The sequence below is a fragment of the Saccopteryx bilineata genome, chromosome 1 (genome assembly GCF_036850765.1).
Source record: "Saccopteryx bilineata isolate mSacBil1 chromosome 1, mSacBil1_pri_phased_curated, whole genome shotgun sequence".
NCBI lineage: Eukaryota > Metazoa > Chordata > Mammalia > Chiroptera > Emballonuridae > Saccopteryx > Saccopteryx bilineata.
Window position 1 is genome coordinate 255,665,664 of NC_089490.1, and position 14,988 is coordinate 255,680,651.

The 14,988-nt window shown below is 40.4% G+C and overlaps 2 protein-coding genes and 1 pseudogene across 14 annotated transcripts in view; 2 read left to right on the forward strand and 1 right to left on the reverse strand.

The window, feature by feature from the left end:
• Positions 1-950: 950 nt before the first annotated feature.
• NSA2 (NSA2 ribosome biogenesis factor) lies at positions 951-11,383 on the reverse strand. Its single transcript, XM_066241186.1, has 6 exons — positions 11,235-11,383; positions 8,022-8,209; positions 7,781-7,931; positions 6,236-6,415; positions 3,752-3,944; positions 951-1,189 (listed from the first exon to the last, which is right to left on the reverse strand). Exons 1-6 carry the CDS (start codon positions 11,235-11,237, stop codon positions 1,122-1,124), a joined length of 783 nt encoding a protein of 260 aa, XP_066097283.1. The 5' UTR covers positions 11,238-11,383; the 3' UTR covers positions 951-1,121.
• Positions 4,149-4,576, forward strand: LOC136320377 (small ribosomal subunit protein eS26 pseudogene; annotated as a pseudogene).
• Positions 11,384-11,472: 89 nt separating the features above from the next.
• GFM2 (GTP dependent ribosome recycling factor mitochondrial 2) overlaps positions 11,473-14,988 on the forward strand; it is a 105,764-nt gene continuing 102,248 nt past the window's right edge. For 12 of the 13 annotated variants that reach the window (XR_010726837.1, XR_010726836.1, XR_010726838.1 and 9 more), the window contains exon 1: positions 11,473-11,616. The gene's annotated coding sequence lies outside the window, so the exon portion shown is untranslated. Of the gene's footprint in view, positions 11,617-14,423; positions 14,542-14,988 lie in introns of all 13 variants that reach the window. The other variant, XM_066241218.1, reaches the window with a different exon arrangement.

Below are 14,988 nucleotides of genomic sequence, written 5' to 3' on the forward strand. Positions count from 1 at the left end.
AAAGCTCAAAGCCCAATATGTAATTCGTATCATCAAAGTGTTTTGACCTAGTTATAACCCTCCAGGCGTCCCCAAACTATGGCCCACAGGCTGCATGCAGCCCCCTGAGGCCATTTATCCGGCCCTCGCCGCACTTCTGGAAGGGACACCTCTTTCATTTGTGGTCAGTGAGAGGAGCACTGTATGTGGCGGCCCTCCAGCGGTCTGAGGGACAGTGAACTAGCCCCCTGTGTAAAAAGTTTGGGGACCCCTGCAACCATCATCTTTTTTATATTACAGGTTTACGAATATATCTCTTTAAGCCTATAAATGCGTTTTTTCTTTCCTGGAATTAAACAATTTTTTTCTTATTCTAAAAATACAAATATACTAACGTAAGTTTAAAATACAGAAAATGCTAAAAAGTATCAACATTTTTCCCCCCATAAAACAAGTTCCAAGTGTGTATTACGGTGAGAAAAAGTATTTAAAATACTAACTATAGACTTAATGACTAAAGTTAATGACAGGCAAAAAGATTTATCTAAATAGTTCTGAATTTCAGTGTAGTGTACCTACCTGTTCTCGTGAGTACTTTATATACCAAGTATTAATGCTACATTTTTTAGGATTAACGATGAATAATGAGATGAGGTTTTTAGATATGAGTTTTATAGCCTAGTCCTCCATATTGTGTTCAATAACTCTTAGGATAAAAGATGTTTTCAACTCCATGGGCTTTTCCAGAAATGACTGGTCTGCATCCAATTATTAATACAAGTACTAGTCCCGGCAGTATAGCTGTTGGTTAGAGCTTCATCCTGAAGCGCAGGGGTTGCGTGTTCAATTCCCGGTGAGAGTACATACAGGAACAGATATAGGTATCAATGAATGAGGATATTGCCATGACTGCTTTTTTTATCCTTCAATTTCAGAACATATAAATGATACACAAACTCCAAAATAAAGACTAATTGGTAAAACTGGGTTATTTTAATGTTCTTTACAATAGAACAAATAGTTCTCAGGATGAATGGAGACATGTAAGCTGTGTGATAGTACTCAGAAACACCACAGTAAAGGAGTTCTGATTGGTGCATAGTCTTCAACAATTGTAAGGAATTACTTGTATCAAACTGCTGTCAGACCAGTAAGACTGCATTTATGCATCCATCATTTTCCGGATTATTGGTAACCTGGGCATATTTTCCTAAGGAAACAAAATGGAGAAAAAAAAGAAACTTAGGTAATAAAAATCAATTTTAAAGCATATAAACATTACCCTCAATATTTCTAATCTACCACTTCTTTTATTTATTTATTTGTATTTTTTTGAAGTGAGAAGTGGGGAAGCAGAGAGACAGACTCCCACATGTGCCCAACCAGGATCCACATGGCATGCCCACTAGGGGGCAATGCTCCACCCATCTGGGGCATTGTTCTGTTGCAACCAGAGCCATTCTAGCGCCTGAGGCAGAGGCCATGGAGCCATCCTCAGTGCCTGGGGCCAATTTTACTCTAATGGAGCCTCGGCTGTGGGAGGAGAAGAGAGAGAGAAAGGAGAGGGGGAGGGGTGGAGAAGCAGATGAGCACTTCTCCTGTGTGCCCTGGCTGGGAATTGAACCTGGGACTTCCACAGGTCGGGCTGACGCTCTACCACAGAACCAACCGGCTATAGCTTTAATTTACCATTTTTAAGAGTTAATATATTCTCCCTTTCAAAGAATACTAAATTTCAGAAATCTCTGAGCACTAAAAGCAGAAAAATAAGAAAGTGAAAAAAATTTGTAATTGCTGCATGATAATTTCAGTTTTTAATGATTACTGAAATAGTGTGGCTGTTTGATGTATGCCCCTCTTCCCTTGCTCATGGTTAATTTTCCTTTCAATAATTTTGAATTATAATCATATCTTCTGTTTCCCTCTTAATACTATAATCAGGGGTCTCAAACTTGCGGCCCGCAGACTAATCCACGGGCTTACTTAATTTTATCCAAAATATTTTGAACTTCGTGGATTAGTCTGTGGGCCGTACAAAATTGTTCGGCGGGCCACATGCGGCCCGTGGGCCATGAGTTTGAGACCCCTGCTATAAATAAACAGCATCAAAATCTAGCAATGTAGCACATTTCTTAATATATTTCTAAACAGTTACTCTTCCTAAAGATTTAAATCTATGAAAAAATGTTCAACATCACTAATCATCAGAGAAATGCAAATTAAAACCACAATGAGATACCACCTCACACCTGTCAGAATGGCGCTCATTAACAAAACAACACACAGTAAGTGCTGGCGAGAATGTGGAGGAAAGGGAACCCTCCTGCACTGCTGGTGGGAATGCAGACTAGTGCAGCCACTGTGGAAAACAGTATGGAGATTCCTCAAAAAATTCAAAATGGAACTGCCTTTTGACCCAGCCATCCCACTTTTAGGAATATATCCTAAGAATACCAAATCACTGATTGAAAAGAAGATATGCACCCCCATGGATATGACAGCATTGTTTACAATAGCCAAGACCTGGAAACAGCCCAAGTGTCTGTCAGTGGATTAAAAAGCAGTGGTACATATGCACAATGGAATACTATGTGGCCATGAAAAAGGAAATCTTACCTTTTATGATTGAAAGAATGGATAGACCTGGAGATTATTATGCTAAGTAAAATAAGCCAGGCAGAGAAAGACAAATATTATATGATCTCACTTATATGTGGAATCTAATGAACAAAGTGAACTGAGGAACAGAACAGAGGCAAAGGCGGGGTCACAGGGACCAGAGAGAGCTGTCAGAGGGAAGGGGGATAAGCAGTTGGGATCAGAGAACGTGAAGGGATTAGTGAAATTATAGATACAAATCCTAGAGGCAAGGGGGGAGGGAATTAGGGGAGGGAGGCAAAGGGGGTATAAAAAGGGACACAGGTGGGGGTGAGGGAGTTATATTCAGTGGGATACTTGAATCAATGTAAATACAATAAATTAAAAACAACAGATTTAGCCTGACCAGGTGGTGGTGCAGTGGATAGAGCGTCGGACTGGGATGTAGAGGACCCAGGTTCAAGACCCCGAGGTCGCCAGCTTGAGCATGGGCTCATCTGGTTTGAGCAAAAATCCCACCAGCTTGAACCTAAGGTCGCTGGCTCCAGCAAGGGGTTACTCAGTCTGCTGAAGGCCCGCGGTCAAGGCACATATGAGAAAGCAATCAGTGAACAACTAAGGTGTCGCAAAGCACAATGAAAAACTAATGATTGATGCTTCTCATCTCTCTCCGTTCCTGTCTGTCCCTGTCTATCCCTCTCTCTGACTCACTCTGTCTCTGTAAAAAATAAATAAATAAATAAAAATTAAAAACAACAGATTTAAATCTGATCTACACCAAGTTTTTAACTTATGTAGCTCTCCTGCATTAAATTTTTTTTAAACATTTTTTATTGTGTGCGTGCGCAAGAGAGACAAACAGAAGGGAGAGAGATGAGAAGTACCAATGCTTAATTGCAGCACCTTAGTTGTTCACTGATTGCTTTTCATATGTGCCTTGACAAGGGAGCTGCACTTGCTCAAGCCAGCAACCACGGTGTCATGTCTACCATCCTACGCTCAAGTTGATGAACCTGCACTCAAGCCAGTGACTTTGGGGTTTCAAACCTGGGTCCTCAGCATCCCAGGCTGATGCTCTATCCCCTGCACCTCTGCCTTGTCAGGCTATTCTGCATTAAATTTGTTGTGTACTTGATTTTTAGTATAAGCAGCATCCCCACACTGAAATACTTACCCCAAATAACCTTGCCTCCTTGTGTCACAAGGCCCAACTCACTCACATTCACCTCGATGACGGTCCCTTTGGTAATAACACCCAAAGTTGTATAAAGTGGGGATGAGGGATTCTTCTTTACACCAAGTATTGGCAGGCAAAAGGTGGCTTTCAGTTCAGGATGTGTTACATGGGCCTTCTTGAAACGTAAGCCCTAGTAAATCAAACAAGGATGTTTGAATCCAAAATGTTAACAAGGAATAATGATACTCTTTGCTTACCTTTTCCAATAGTTAACAAAAAAATAATTAAATAAAACCCAAACAAACATGGATTGAATGTAAAATATTAGGCAGCAAATAAAAATACAATTAATTCTACAGACTAAAAATCTGAGTTATATCTTTCGTGTCCTCGCTTCTGAAATGACCAAGAAAAGAAGGAACAACGGTCGTGCTAAAAAAGGCCGCGGCCATGTGCAGCCTATTCGCTGCACCAAATGTGCCCGGTGCGTACCCAAGGATAAGGCCATTAAGAAGTTCGTCATTCGAAACATAGTAGAAGCCGCAGCTGTTCGGGACATTTCCGAAGCGAGCGTCTTCGACGCCTACGTGCTTCCCAAGCTGTATGTGAAACTACATTACTGTGTGAGTTGTGCCATTCACAGTAAGGTAGTCAGGAATCATTCTCATGAAGCCCGGAAGGACCAAACACCCCACCCTGGTTTAGACCTGCGGGTGCTGCCCCACGCCCTCCACCAAAGCCCATGTAAAGAGTTAAGTCCTTAACGACTAAAGAAAAGTTCTCTGGAAAAAAATAAAATGGAAATTTGACTTAAAAAAAAAATCTGAGTTATAGAATAAATACAATTCAATTTTCAAACAATAAAACAAGGATTAGCAGGTTAAATACCTTGTTCCTAGTTAAATGGTGTGTGGATGAAATCACACTTAAGTACCCTGATCCCAAGTCTTTAAGTATCTCAGCTAACTTCCATAATTAGTTGTCATCTTTCTTTGCACTGATGGTAACACAGCTGAAGGACCGAAGAGCTCAGAGGAGTCTCTTTACAAGACCATAGTCACCCAGTCACCTAGATATGGTCTTTAAGAGTGTAGCGCGTTAAAACCACAACACTTTGCAGTCCCTTAAATGTGATAATTACCTACATAAAGACAGTGGGCAAAAGATACTAAATCAGGTTTTTAGAAAAGGACTCATCAGTCAAGCTGGTAAGAGACTTCAACCATTCAGAACGTCATCTAGTTAATTTACAGTAATATGTATATCTGCCAAGTTACAGAAAGCCCAGAACAGCCTGACTGGTATATCCTTATCTTCCTATAGAACTGATAAGTTACCAAAATATATTTAGAAGATTATGTACATGAAAACAAGATAAGGGGAGTCCATGATGTAATCTAGGGATACGTAGATGTTTTCTGTAAATGACCATATATTGAACATTTTAGGCCAGGGGTCCCCAAACTTTTTACACAGGGGGCCAGTTCACTGTCCCTCAGACTGTTGGAAGGCCGTACTATAAAAAAAACTATGAACAAATCCCTAGGCACACTGCACATATCTTATTTTAAAGTAAAAAAACGAACAAATACAGTATTTAAAATAAAGAACAAGTAAATTTAAATCAACAAACTGACCAGTATTTCAATGGGAACTATGGGGCTGCTTTTGGCTAATGAGATGGTCAATGTCTGGTTCCATATTTGTCACTGCTAGCCGTAACAAGTGATATGACGCACTTCTGGAGCTGTGAGGTGTGCATCCCGCGTCACCGGTAGTACTGTATGTGAGCCATGCTGCGCTTTGCGGCGCCGCCACATACAGTTCTCCAGAAGCACAGAATGCGGATGCATGCTGTGCTCCTCTCACTGACTACCAATGAAAGAGGTGCCCCTTGAGGAAGTGTGGTGGGGCTGGATAAATGGCCTCAGGGGACCGCATGTGGCCCACGGTTTGGGAACTGCTGTTTTAGGCTTTGCAGGCCATTATACTCTGTTGAGACTTCTCAAACTTGGCAGAAAAAAATAGTCATGGACAATATGTAAATGAACAGGCATGGGTGTGTTCCAATAGAAATTTACAGGAACAAGATGTTTGATATTTTGATCCATTAAAAATTATTCAGCTTGACATAGAACAATGCTAACTTTCATCTCTTTCACACTGGGTTTCTCTAATCACTCTGGGCCAATCACAGTGCCCTTTGGTTGCTCTGCTACTGCCCACCATGAAAGCTAGAATGCCCACTAGTGGGCGGGAGGGACCAGGTTGACCAGCACTGCAAAAGTGGGCAGTTTTTATAAAAAGGTTCCCCACCATGGTCCTAAGCAATTCCTATCACTAACTTAAAATAATTTAATAGCCTTAAAATGTCTTTCAACCAGTTTTCCTATCAATTTAGGAATTTCAGAAAAATTGTATTTTATCCAGTTTAACATAGGAGCTAATATTTAAGTCACTGCACTCTTGCAAGGGACTTACCATTGGCCTAATGAATCTTTCATATTTAGGTGGTTTTCGAGTAAATCCATCTCCAACAAAGCAGACTTTGGTAACCATCCTCTTCCACGCTTTTTTCTTTCTCTTTCCTGTTCGAATAACTTTTAATACCTCTGTTTCTCCCTGGGCACGAACTTTGGGCAAAGGGACTTCCCATTTTCCCTAAAAATAGACCACAGTTAAATTTATATTGTCAGTAAAAATAAGAAGTCAAATGTGTTTTGGTTGTACAAAGTAGTAATTCACTTTTTTCCTTAACCAACAAGATATTGGCTCCAATTGTTTTCTAGAGGTCTGCACTGTCTCCTCACAAACCTCTGAATGATTGGAACTAGTTTACATATCATAGGTACATTAAATAAAATGGTTTGCTTAAGCTAGAAATCTTAATGCCTTATTATATAGATGAAAAATACCACCAGTAATAAGGCACTGACTTCTCTAGAAGTCATGCATGTCTCTAGACAGAATACGTGCTTACTATTAAGTGGTTAAAAGTGTAAAACTGGGAGACTGTCTCTACCTCTTAACATCTTTGCATTTCTATGTCAAATGGATTTTTATATTAGACTAATAGTAAGAAAAAATCACCACCAGGTAGGTATCTCTACTACCCTAGAATACAAATTCTATGAAAAAAACTGAAGCACTGCAAGGCAGTCAAAAGAATTCTGGATTTGCTACTAACACATGGGCTCTAGAGGCTACTCTACCATTTCACAGATTTATGACCATGCAGAATGGTTTACAACCTCTTGGGCTCTAGTCTCTTCATCTGTAAAACAAGGAGGGTTTAACTAGATAGCCTGTCAAGTTTCTTTTGGTGCTAAAGTTCTACCATTCTAATTTTGGATAATCACACACCAAAAACCAAGTAGTAACATTTTAAAAATCAAATTTGGAGACTAAGTTCTTTAAATATAGTTACCACATATTCTATCACTACCTGGATTTCTGTCAATCTACTCACAGGTGTTTAAAAATAGTTATGTATGCTCTTTCCTGTTTTTAGCAGATTTTAACAAGCGCAATCCAGAAATATTTTTTTAAAACTGCTGAATTTTAATTTCAATCAGTTGGGGATATTTTCCACTATCCAACTTTTTAACCAGTTTTGACACACTGCAAGGCAGCAATAAACAAAATAAAACTGTTATATCCCCTAAGAGAGCACAACATTAGAAGTTGTCAAGTATAGCTGTTAAAATAATGAGATTCTCTGCTTACACATTTTGTTTTTAAAAAATTTAAAAAAAACTAAAGCCATGTGGCTTTCTAATACATTTTACAAAAAAAATCTGTTAAATACTAAAATGTGCTGATGAGAAAGCAGTTTTATTACTTAAACATTTTACACAAAATGAAATTTACTAAGACTTCAACATCTAAATGGGAATAGTTGGACTGAATTCATGTTTCCAATTAAATTGAAGAAACAAACTAAGAACATCAAATTTTCAAATTTGAATTTAAGTAATTCCCCTGAACAAAAAAGAAATAAAGACTTTATTTTTCTTTATTGCTTACCGCTTTCTCTTTTCGTTTTTGCTTAATCATATTGGAAAGGACTTTAGCTCGGGACTGTCCCTCTCTGTCCAATAGATACGCAGGTACTGCTCCCTGTGGAGTCTTGTCATCATTCTTTTGTTTGGTATTTCTCTTTTCATGCATCTTGATACTACCAAGGAGGAAAAAGATTCAAGATTATCATTTTTAAGAACTATCACTCAAGATGTTAACCTTGTATGACAAATAAGTGATCACTTACGTCTTTTTCATTTGTATTTTCTCAGCATGGCGCTGTTTATGGTAGAGCTTAGCCTTCAGACCAATCATCTTTTTTGCCTTCTTTGAACGTTCATGAGCCTCTCGACCTTCCCTCTTTCTCTTTTTCTCATGGTAATCCAAACGATATCCATGGCGCTTGCGGTGTAACTCAATATATTCATTTTGTGGCTATAACAATGCAAGAACCATTAGTTTCCTTTGACCAACATAAGAAATATAGAAGACTAATGTTACCCAAATATTCTCTTCTTTAAATAACTGTTGCACTATTAAGCCTAGTCACATGATGTACGTGAAATTAATTTTGATCCTGGATATGAGGCATCAGGATTTACATCAAATAATCTCAGTTAAGTTACTGTTCACTGAAGGGAACTGTCCAAAATCCAATGAACCACAAAAGGAACGACCTGATTCAGGGTCTCATAACAGTTGTAGCTTTTGACAAACATATGCTGTTTAACCACCAAAATCAAGGTAGAGTATTTCCATCCCCCTGGAAAGGTGCCTTGTTGTCACTTTGAGGTTCACCTCTTTTGCCACCTTTAGCCTGATTTTTACTGCTCTAGTTTTGCCTTTCCCAGAATGAAATGTAAATGCAATCAACAGTACAAAGCCTTCTCCATTGAGCTTTTTTAAAAATTGAATCTTATCTGGGTGACATTGGTTAAGATAATTTTACAGCTTTCAGGTACCCAATTCTACAACACATTTCAGTACACCACACTGTGTGTTCACGCCCCACCAAGTCTTCGTCCATCACCATTTATCCCTCTTTACCCTCCTCCACCCCCAATCATTGCACTGTTGTCCCTGTCCATGAGATTTTTGTCCTCCCTCACCCAACCACACCCCACAGCTCTCAGCCTGTTTTCTGTGTATGAGTCTTGTTTCTATTTTGCTTGTCAGTTCATTTCGTTCTTTTGATCCACATATGAGCAAAATCATGTGGTACTTATCTTTCATCTAGCTTTCACTTAGCATAAGGCTTTTAAGACTCCCTGTGTTGCTGCATGCATTAGCATTTCATTCCTTTTTTTTACTGCAAAGTGTATTCCATTGTATGGCTATACCACCATTTGTTTATCCACAGACCAGTGATGAATATTTGTTTTTCGCAAATAAACGTGTACATAACTCTTTTGACATATGCCAACTGTTTTTTCCGAAGTGGCTATACTATTTTGCAAATTTCACCAGCTCTGTGTCAGATCCCCTTTTGCTTTTTAAATGCCAGTTTTATTTTATATGCTTATTTTGTTTTACTTTAAACATTTGGCGCCTGTCCATTTGTATATTAAAACTGCAAAACTAAAATGATACAAAGCCAGCTCCATTACGGAATATAATTCTACTAGAAAGCCCGGCGGTCATACGAAATGACCGCTGTTCTAGATATTATACATTGTAATTAAAATGATTTGTGCAAAGGTGTCTGCTAATTCAAACTGAATTACCCAGGGCAGGCGGCGAGGACGCCCCTTTGCTTAGTGCCCCACGGGGTTTCCCCCTTCTACTTGCTTAATTGCTTAGAGTGCAATGAAGGAAACCACTGGTGGCACATTTCTTAAGAGCCACCACTAGCTCAATAAATAAAGGTGATTTAAATAATAAAATGTTAATTCACATGTCAAAGATCTCTTTGTACACAACATCTTGTGTAGATCTTTCCATCATTTTTAAGCTCGCCTTGCAGAGGACCATCAATTATTTTTAATTTTACGTCACCAGAGGAATGCTCAAAAATTAAGAGTTTCTCCATTTGAAACTGTTTTAATCCTTTTTGCGTTTCGGTCAGCATTATTCTGTCGTTTTTTTTGCATTTCTCTCCTGCCTTTGTTCAAGGGACTCATTTTGTCGAGACAGGCTTTTTTGTCTTGCATCTGAGGCAAGCCTTGTTTCTCTATGCTCATCAGTCTCATTTTGCTGAGAAAGACGCATTTGCTCTGCAACTGAAGCAAGCCTTGTCTTTCTCTGCTCAGTGGTTTCTTTTTGTCGAGAAAGCCGTTTTTGTGCAGCTTTAGCTCCTTTTCTCTCCTCTTCAGTGCTGTATTTTCTAGGAGGCATTCTTTAAAGAAATTACGTTAAGACATAGTTTTTATGTAAAACAGATGATTGCCAATGCAAACAAATGTTCACCTTCCCCCTGACCTGCTCAATTTGCGTTCAGCCGTGGCAACTTCACCCCATTAGCTAGTACAGTTACGCAAGCAACCAATAAGCTATTGGCGACAAACATTTAAGCCGCATATAATAAAGAAGTAACAATTATCAAGGTATGATGTTATCAGGTGTGGCTATCACAAACTTTGCACAACCACGTGCAAGGTTTGTGAATGCCATGTTGCAGAGAAACAAATTCGAGACTCAGCAGAAAGGAGCTGGCAGTCGGATCTGGGCTGTGGGTGCCAAGCTATGCCCTCGGTTTCTCAGTAGTAAAATGATGCGGAATCCCGCCTACAGTACAGGATTATTGCTAGGCTCTAGCACGAGCGGCCACACAACATGTAGCGAATGTAGGAGTTTTGAAGTGTAGAAAAGAAAGGCTTGTAACATAAATAATTTTTGGCAAACTTACATTCTCTAAAACAAAAAGATTTTTTGGAGAACTTACTCTTTTTGAAGACTCCCTATCCCTGGCCTTGGGCTAGCTTTGTGAAGTAGCAGGTGTTCTCAGAATGTTTCTCCCTGAACTAACCCTACAGATAAACATTGTAAGAAAACTTGTTTCACTGCTTTGTTTTACTGTTATGCTTTCTCCCCTCCCCATTCCTCAGTCAGTATGTAATCCTCCTTATAAAACCTAACTACAAAATGCAGTCGGAGTTGCATTGATTTGAACGACTTAGGTTTCCATGAGGTCCGCGTAGCTGGCTAATTAGACTCCTAATTTCTTAATCTGGCTAATTGTGTGGCAAGACGCCTTACCTCGCTGTTTCGAAACAACAGTTTAAAAAAGTGAAATGTCTCGTTCTACAGCTTGTACTCTGGCGAATACCCCATTCTGTGACCCCCAATATGAAGTTTTTTTCAGTCCTCGGAGCGGAACGCTGGAAGTCCACCCTCATTCCCTTCAGGGGTGCATCACTTCCGCCTACCACGCCTCACCTCAGCCCCAGCGCCCACGGGACCCTAGCCCCCCCCCCCCCAACTCGGACACTCTCAGTAGCCAGCGCCCAGGCACCCTCCTCACCATGGTTACGGCCGCCGGGCCTCCGGGCGCACTGCCCCCGGCGCGGAAAACCGCTCAACTTTCGGGTCTCAGAGGCCCACGAACCTACTTCACGTAACTCGCGACAGGAAAGGGTCACGTCTAAAACGCCCGACTGTAGCGAAAGCACCACGTATCAGTTCCGAGTTGCTGTTCTCCGCTTTAAGCGAGAAGGGCGGAAGTTGCTGACAGGAGGCATCCGAGTGGTGCACCGCCGGAAGTGGTGCGGCACCTCACGGAGTGGTGGCGGCCAGAGAGGGCAGGAGCCGGAGGATTTAGATCCGGGACGTTTCCACTGGAGGAATCTGCGGCTTTCAACAGCCTGGAGAGAAAAGCCCGCCTCCGAGATGCGACTGAGTCCGAGGTAGGTACCGAACCGTGTGGTACGAATCTCGCGTGCCTAAGACCCCTCCCCGCCTTGAGCACTGCTGACCTTCAAGGATGCAGCAGTCCTTATACCATCAGGTGGTAACTTTTAGTGACCTCTTAAGTATCTCCAAGGCCTAAGGAGATCTCGCTCTTATACAATAACTCAATTGAAAGCACCGGTAGAAAACCGTTTTCCTTGAAGTTCATTGACCCATTGGGAAGAAGAAAATCACGGGAGGGCCATTAGTGACTATAGGACAGAAAAGTGTTTGAGGCACAGTGCTAGGCATTGTGAGTAGAAGATCCCTGCTTTTGGGAAGCTCACAGTAATATAGATAACTTGTAAATACCATATTTTCCATGAGTAAATATAAATGCCAAGTGGTATAAAAACAGAAGATAGTATTAAAACTTTCTGGGAAATTAGGAAAGGCTTCCAAGTTGAGGCTTGAAGATTGAATGTAAATTTAAGGGGGTTTTGTGAATTATAGGATGCTTTCAAGCAGTGACAACTGCACAAAGGTGTAAAAGGTGTCAGAGAATGAAGTTTCTGGGGAACTTTGCTGGAGGTCCCCTGTGTAGAGTAGGAAATAGAATACAAAGCTGTGAAGGTAGGTGAGGACAGACCTGTCCTGTTAAAAGTTTTAAGTAGGGAAGTGACAAGATGTTTATTTGAAGGCTATGTGTAAAGAATGGATTAAAGCAGTATTTCCCACTTTAGAGATTTGATTACTACCTTTTAAGAGTGGTCATAGCTGAATATCACCTGTGCTGTTATTTACTGGTATTTTCCCATGAACTAACTCAGTTTTATATAATTTAACTTCATCTTAAACAGCACTATAAAATCACAGGATTTGTTGGTTATTTTTTTTTCTAATATTTAGTAAACTTTTTTTTTGTCTAAAGTAATTATAGCTGCCTGACCAGGCGGTGGCGCAGTGGATAGAGTGTTGGACTGGGATGCTGAGGATCCAGGTTCAAGACTCCAAAGTCGGTCGCCAGCTTGAGCGAGGGCTCATCTGGTTTGAGCAAAAGCTCACCAGCATGGACCCAAGGTCGCTGGCTGGAGCAGGCGGTACTCAGTCTGCTGAAGGCCCACGGTCAAGGCACATGTGAGAAAGCAATCAATGAACAAACAACTAAGGTGTCGCAGTGAAAAACTAGTGATTGATGCTTCTCATCTCTCTTCGTTCCTGTCTGTCCCTATCTATCCCTCTCTCTGCCTCTCTCTGTCTCTTTAAAAAAGAAAAGAAAAAGTAATTATAGCCATTCTCTTTGAGAAAGATGGTATCAGAATAAGTTTTTCAAAATTTTTGGTCTGACGCTTCCATGCATTTCTCATAGCTTTGATAGTGTACTTGAAAATGAATATTTAGTAAATGTTTTAAAACTAAATTTAGTTTTTGTAATCATAGAAAAAGACTTGCTTTTGTTTATTTTCTACATGATTTTATTTTTACATATTTATGGTAGAAAAGTAAAAATATACAGAAAAACCAAAAAGTTGTATTACCAATGAGAAATTATCAAAATGTAGGTGCTTACCTTTTCATACTTAATTATATAATTTCTTTCTTTTTTTTTTTAAAAAAAGTTTATTTTATTGAATTTAGAGAGAGGAAGGGAGAGAGCAGGAGAGAGACAGGAACATCTATCTGTTCCTTATGTGCCCTGACGGGAGATCGAACCAACAGGCTCAGTGCTTTGGGATGATACTCCAACCAACTGAGCCATCTGGCCAGGGCTAATTCTATAATTTCAATAAATCATTTTCTATAATATCTTCATATCTTTTTTGAAGAATGAAAGCATGTTGAAAAAAACAAGGGACATTTTAAGCCTGTAACCATATTCTTTTTTTTTTTTTTTCCCAGAGACAGAGAGTGAGTCAGAGAGAGGGATAGACAGGGACAGACAGACAGGAACGGAGAGAGATGAGAAGCATCAATCAGCCTGACCTGTGGTGGCGCAGTGGATAAAGCGTCGACCTGGAATGCTGAGGTCGCCGGTTCAAAACCCTGGGCTTGCCTGGTCAAGGCACATATGGGAGTTGATGCTTCCTGCTCCTCCCCCTGTTCTCTCTCTATCTCTCCCTCTCTCTCTCTCCCCTCTCTCTCTAATAAAAATGAATAAATAAAATCTAAAAAAAAAGAAGCATCAATCATTAGTTTTTCGTTGCGCATTGCAACACCTTAGTTCATTGATTGCTTTCTCATATGTGCCTTGACCGCGGGCCTTCACCAGACTGAGCAACCCCTTGCTGGAACCAGCGACCTTGGGTTCAAGCTGGTGAGCTTTTGCTCAAACCAGATGAGCCCGTGCTCAAGCTGGCGACCTCGGGATCTTGAACCTGGGTCCTCTGCATCCCAGTCCGACTCTCTATCTACTGCGCCACCGCCTGGTCAGGCTGTAACCATATTCTTCGTGTTTAGACAGAATTTCCATTTTCTGAACAGTGCCTTGTTTTTGATAGCTAAAAACATTGTTCCTAGTTTCTTCTTTTTTGTTTTTGTTTTTATTTTTTATTGATTGTAATTTATTGTGTTTACATAGATTCAAGTGTCCTACTGAATATATCTCCTCCCCACCTCTGTGTTCCCCTTGACACCCCTCTTTCCCCAACACTTTCCCCCCTTCCCTCCAGGATTTGCTGTCCTGCTCTCTGTAATGCTGTGTTATGTATATATAATTTCACCAATCTCTTTCCCTTCTCTGATCCCATCCTCTCCTCCCCTTTTCTTCTGACTGCTTTCCCTCTGGTCCCTTTGATCCCACCTCTTTCTCTCTTCTGTTCCTTAGTTCACATTGTTCATTGGATTCCTCAAATGAGTGAGGTCATATGATAATTGTCTTATTCTGCCTGGCTTATTTCACTTCAGCATAATAGTCTCCAGATCCATCCATGTTGTTGCAAAAGGTAAGATTTCCTTCTTTTTCATGGCTGTGTAGTATTCCATTGTATATATGTACCACTGCTTTTTAATCCACTCATCCACTGATGGACACTTAGGCTGTTTCCAGATCTTGGCTATTGTAAACCATGCTGCAATAAACATGGGGGTACATTTCTTCTTTTGAATCAGTTATTTGGTATTCTTAGGATATATTCCTAAAAGTGGGATGGCTGGGTCAAAAGACTGTTCCATATATATATATATATATATATTTTTTTTTTTTTTTTTGAGAAGCAGATGGGCGCTTCTCCTGTGTGCCCTGGCTGGGAATTGAACCTAGGACTCCTGCACACCAGTCCGACGCTCTACCACTGAGCCAACCGACCAGGGCCCATTTATAATTTTTTGAGGAATCTCCATACTGTTTTCCACAGAGGCTGCACCAGTCTGCATTCCCACCAGCAGTGCAG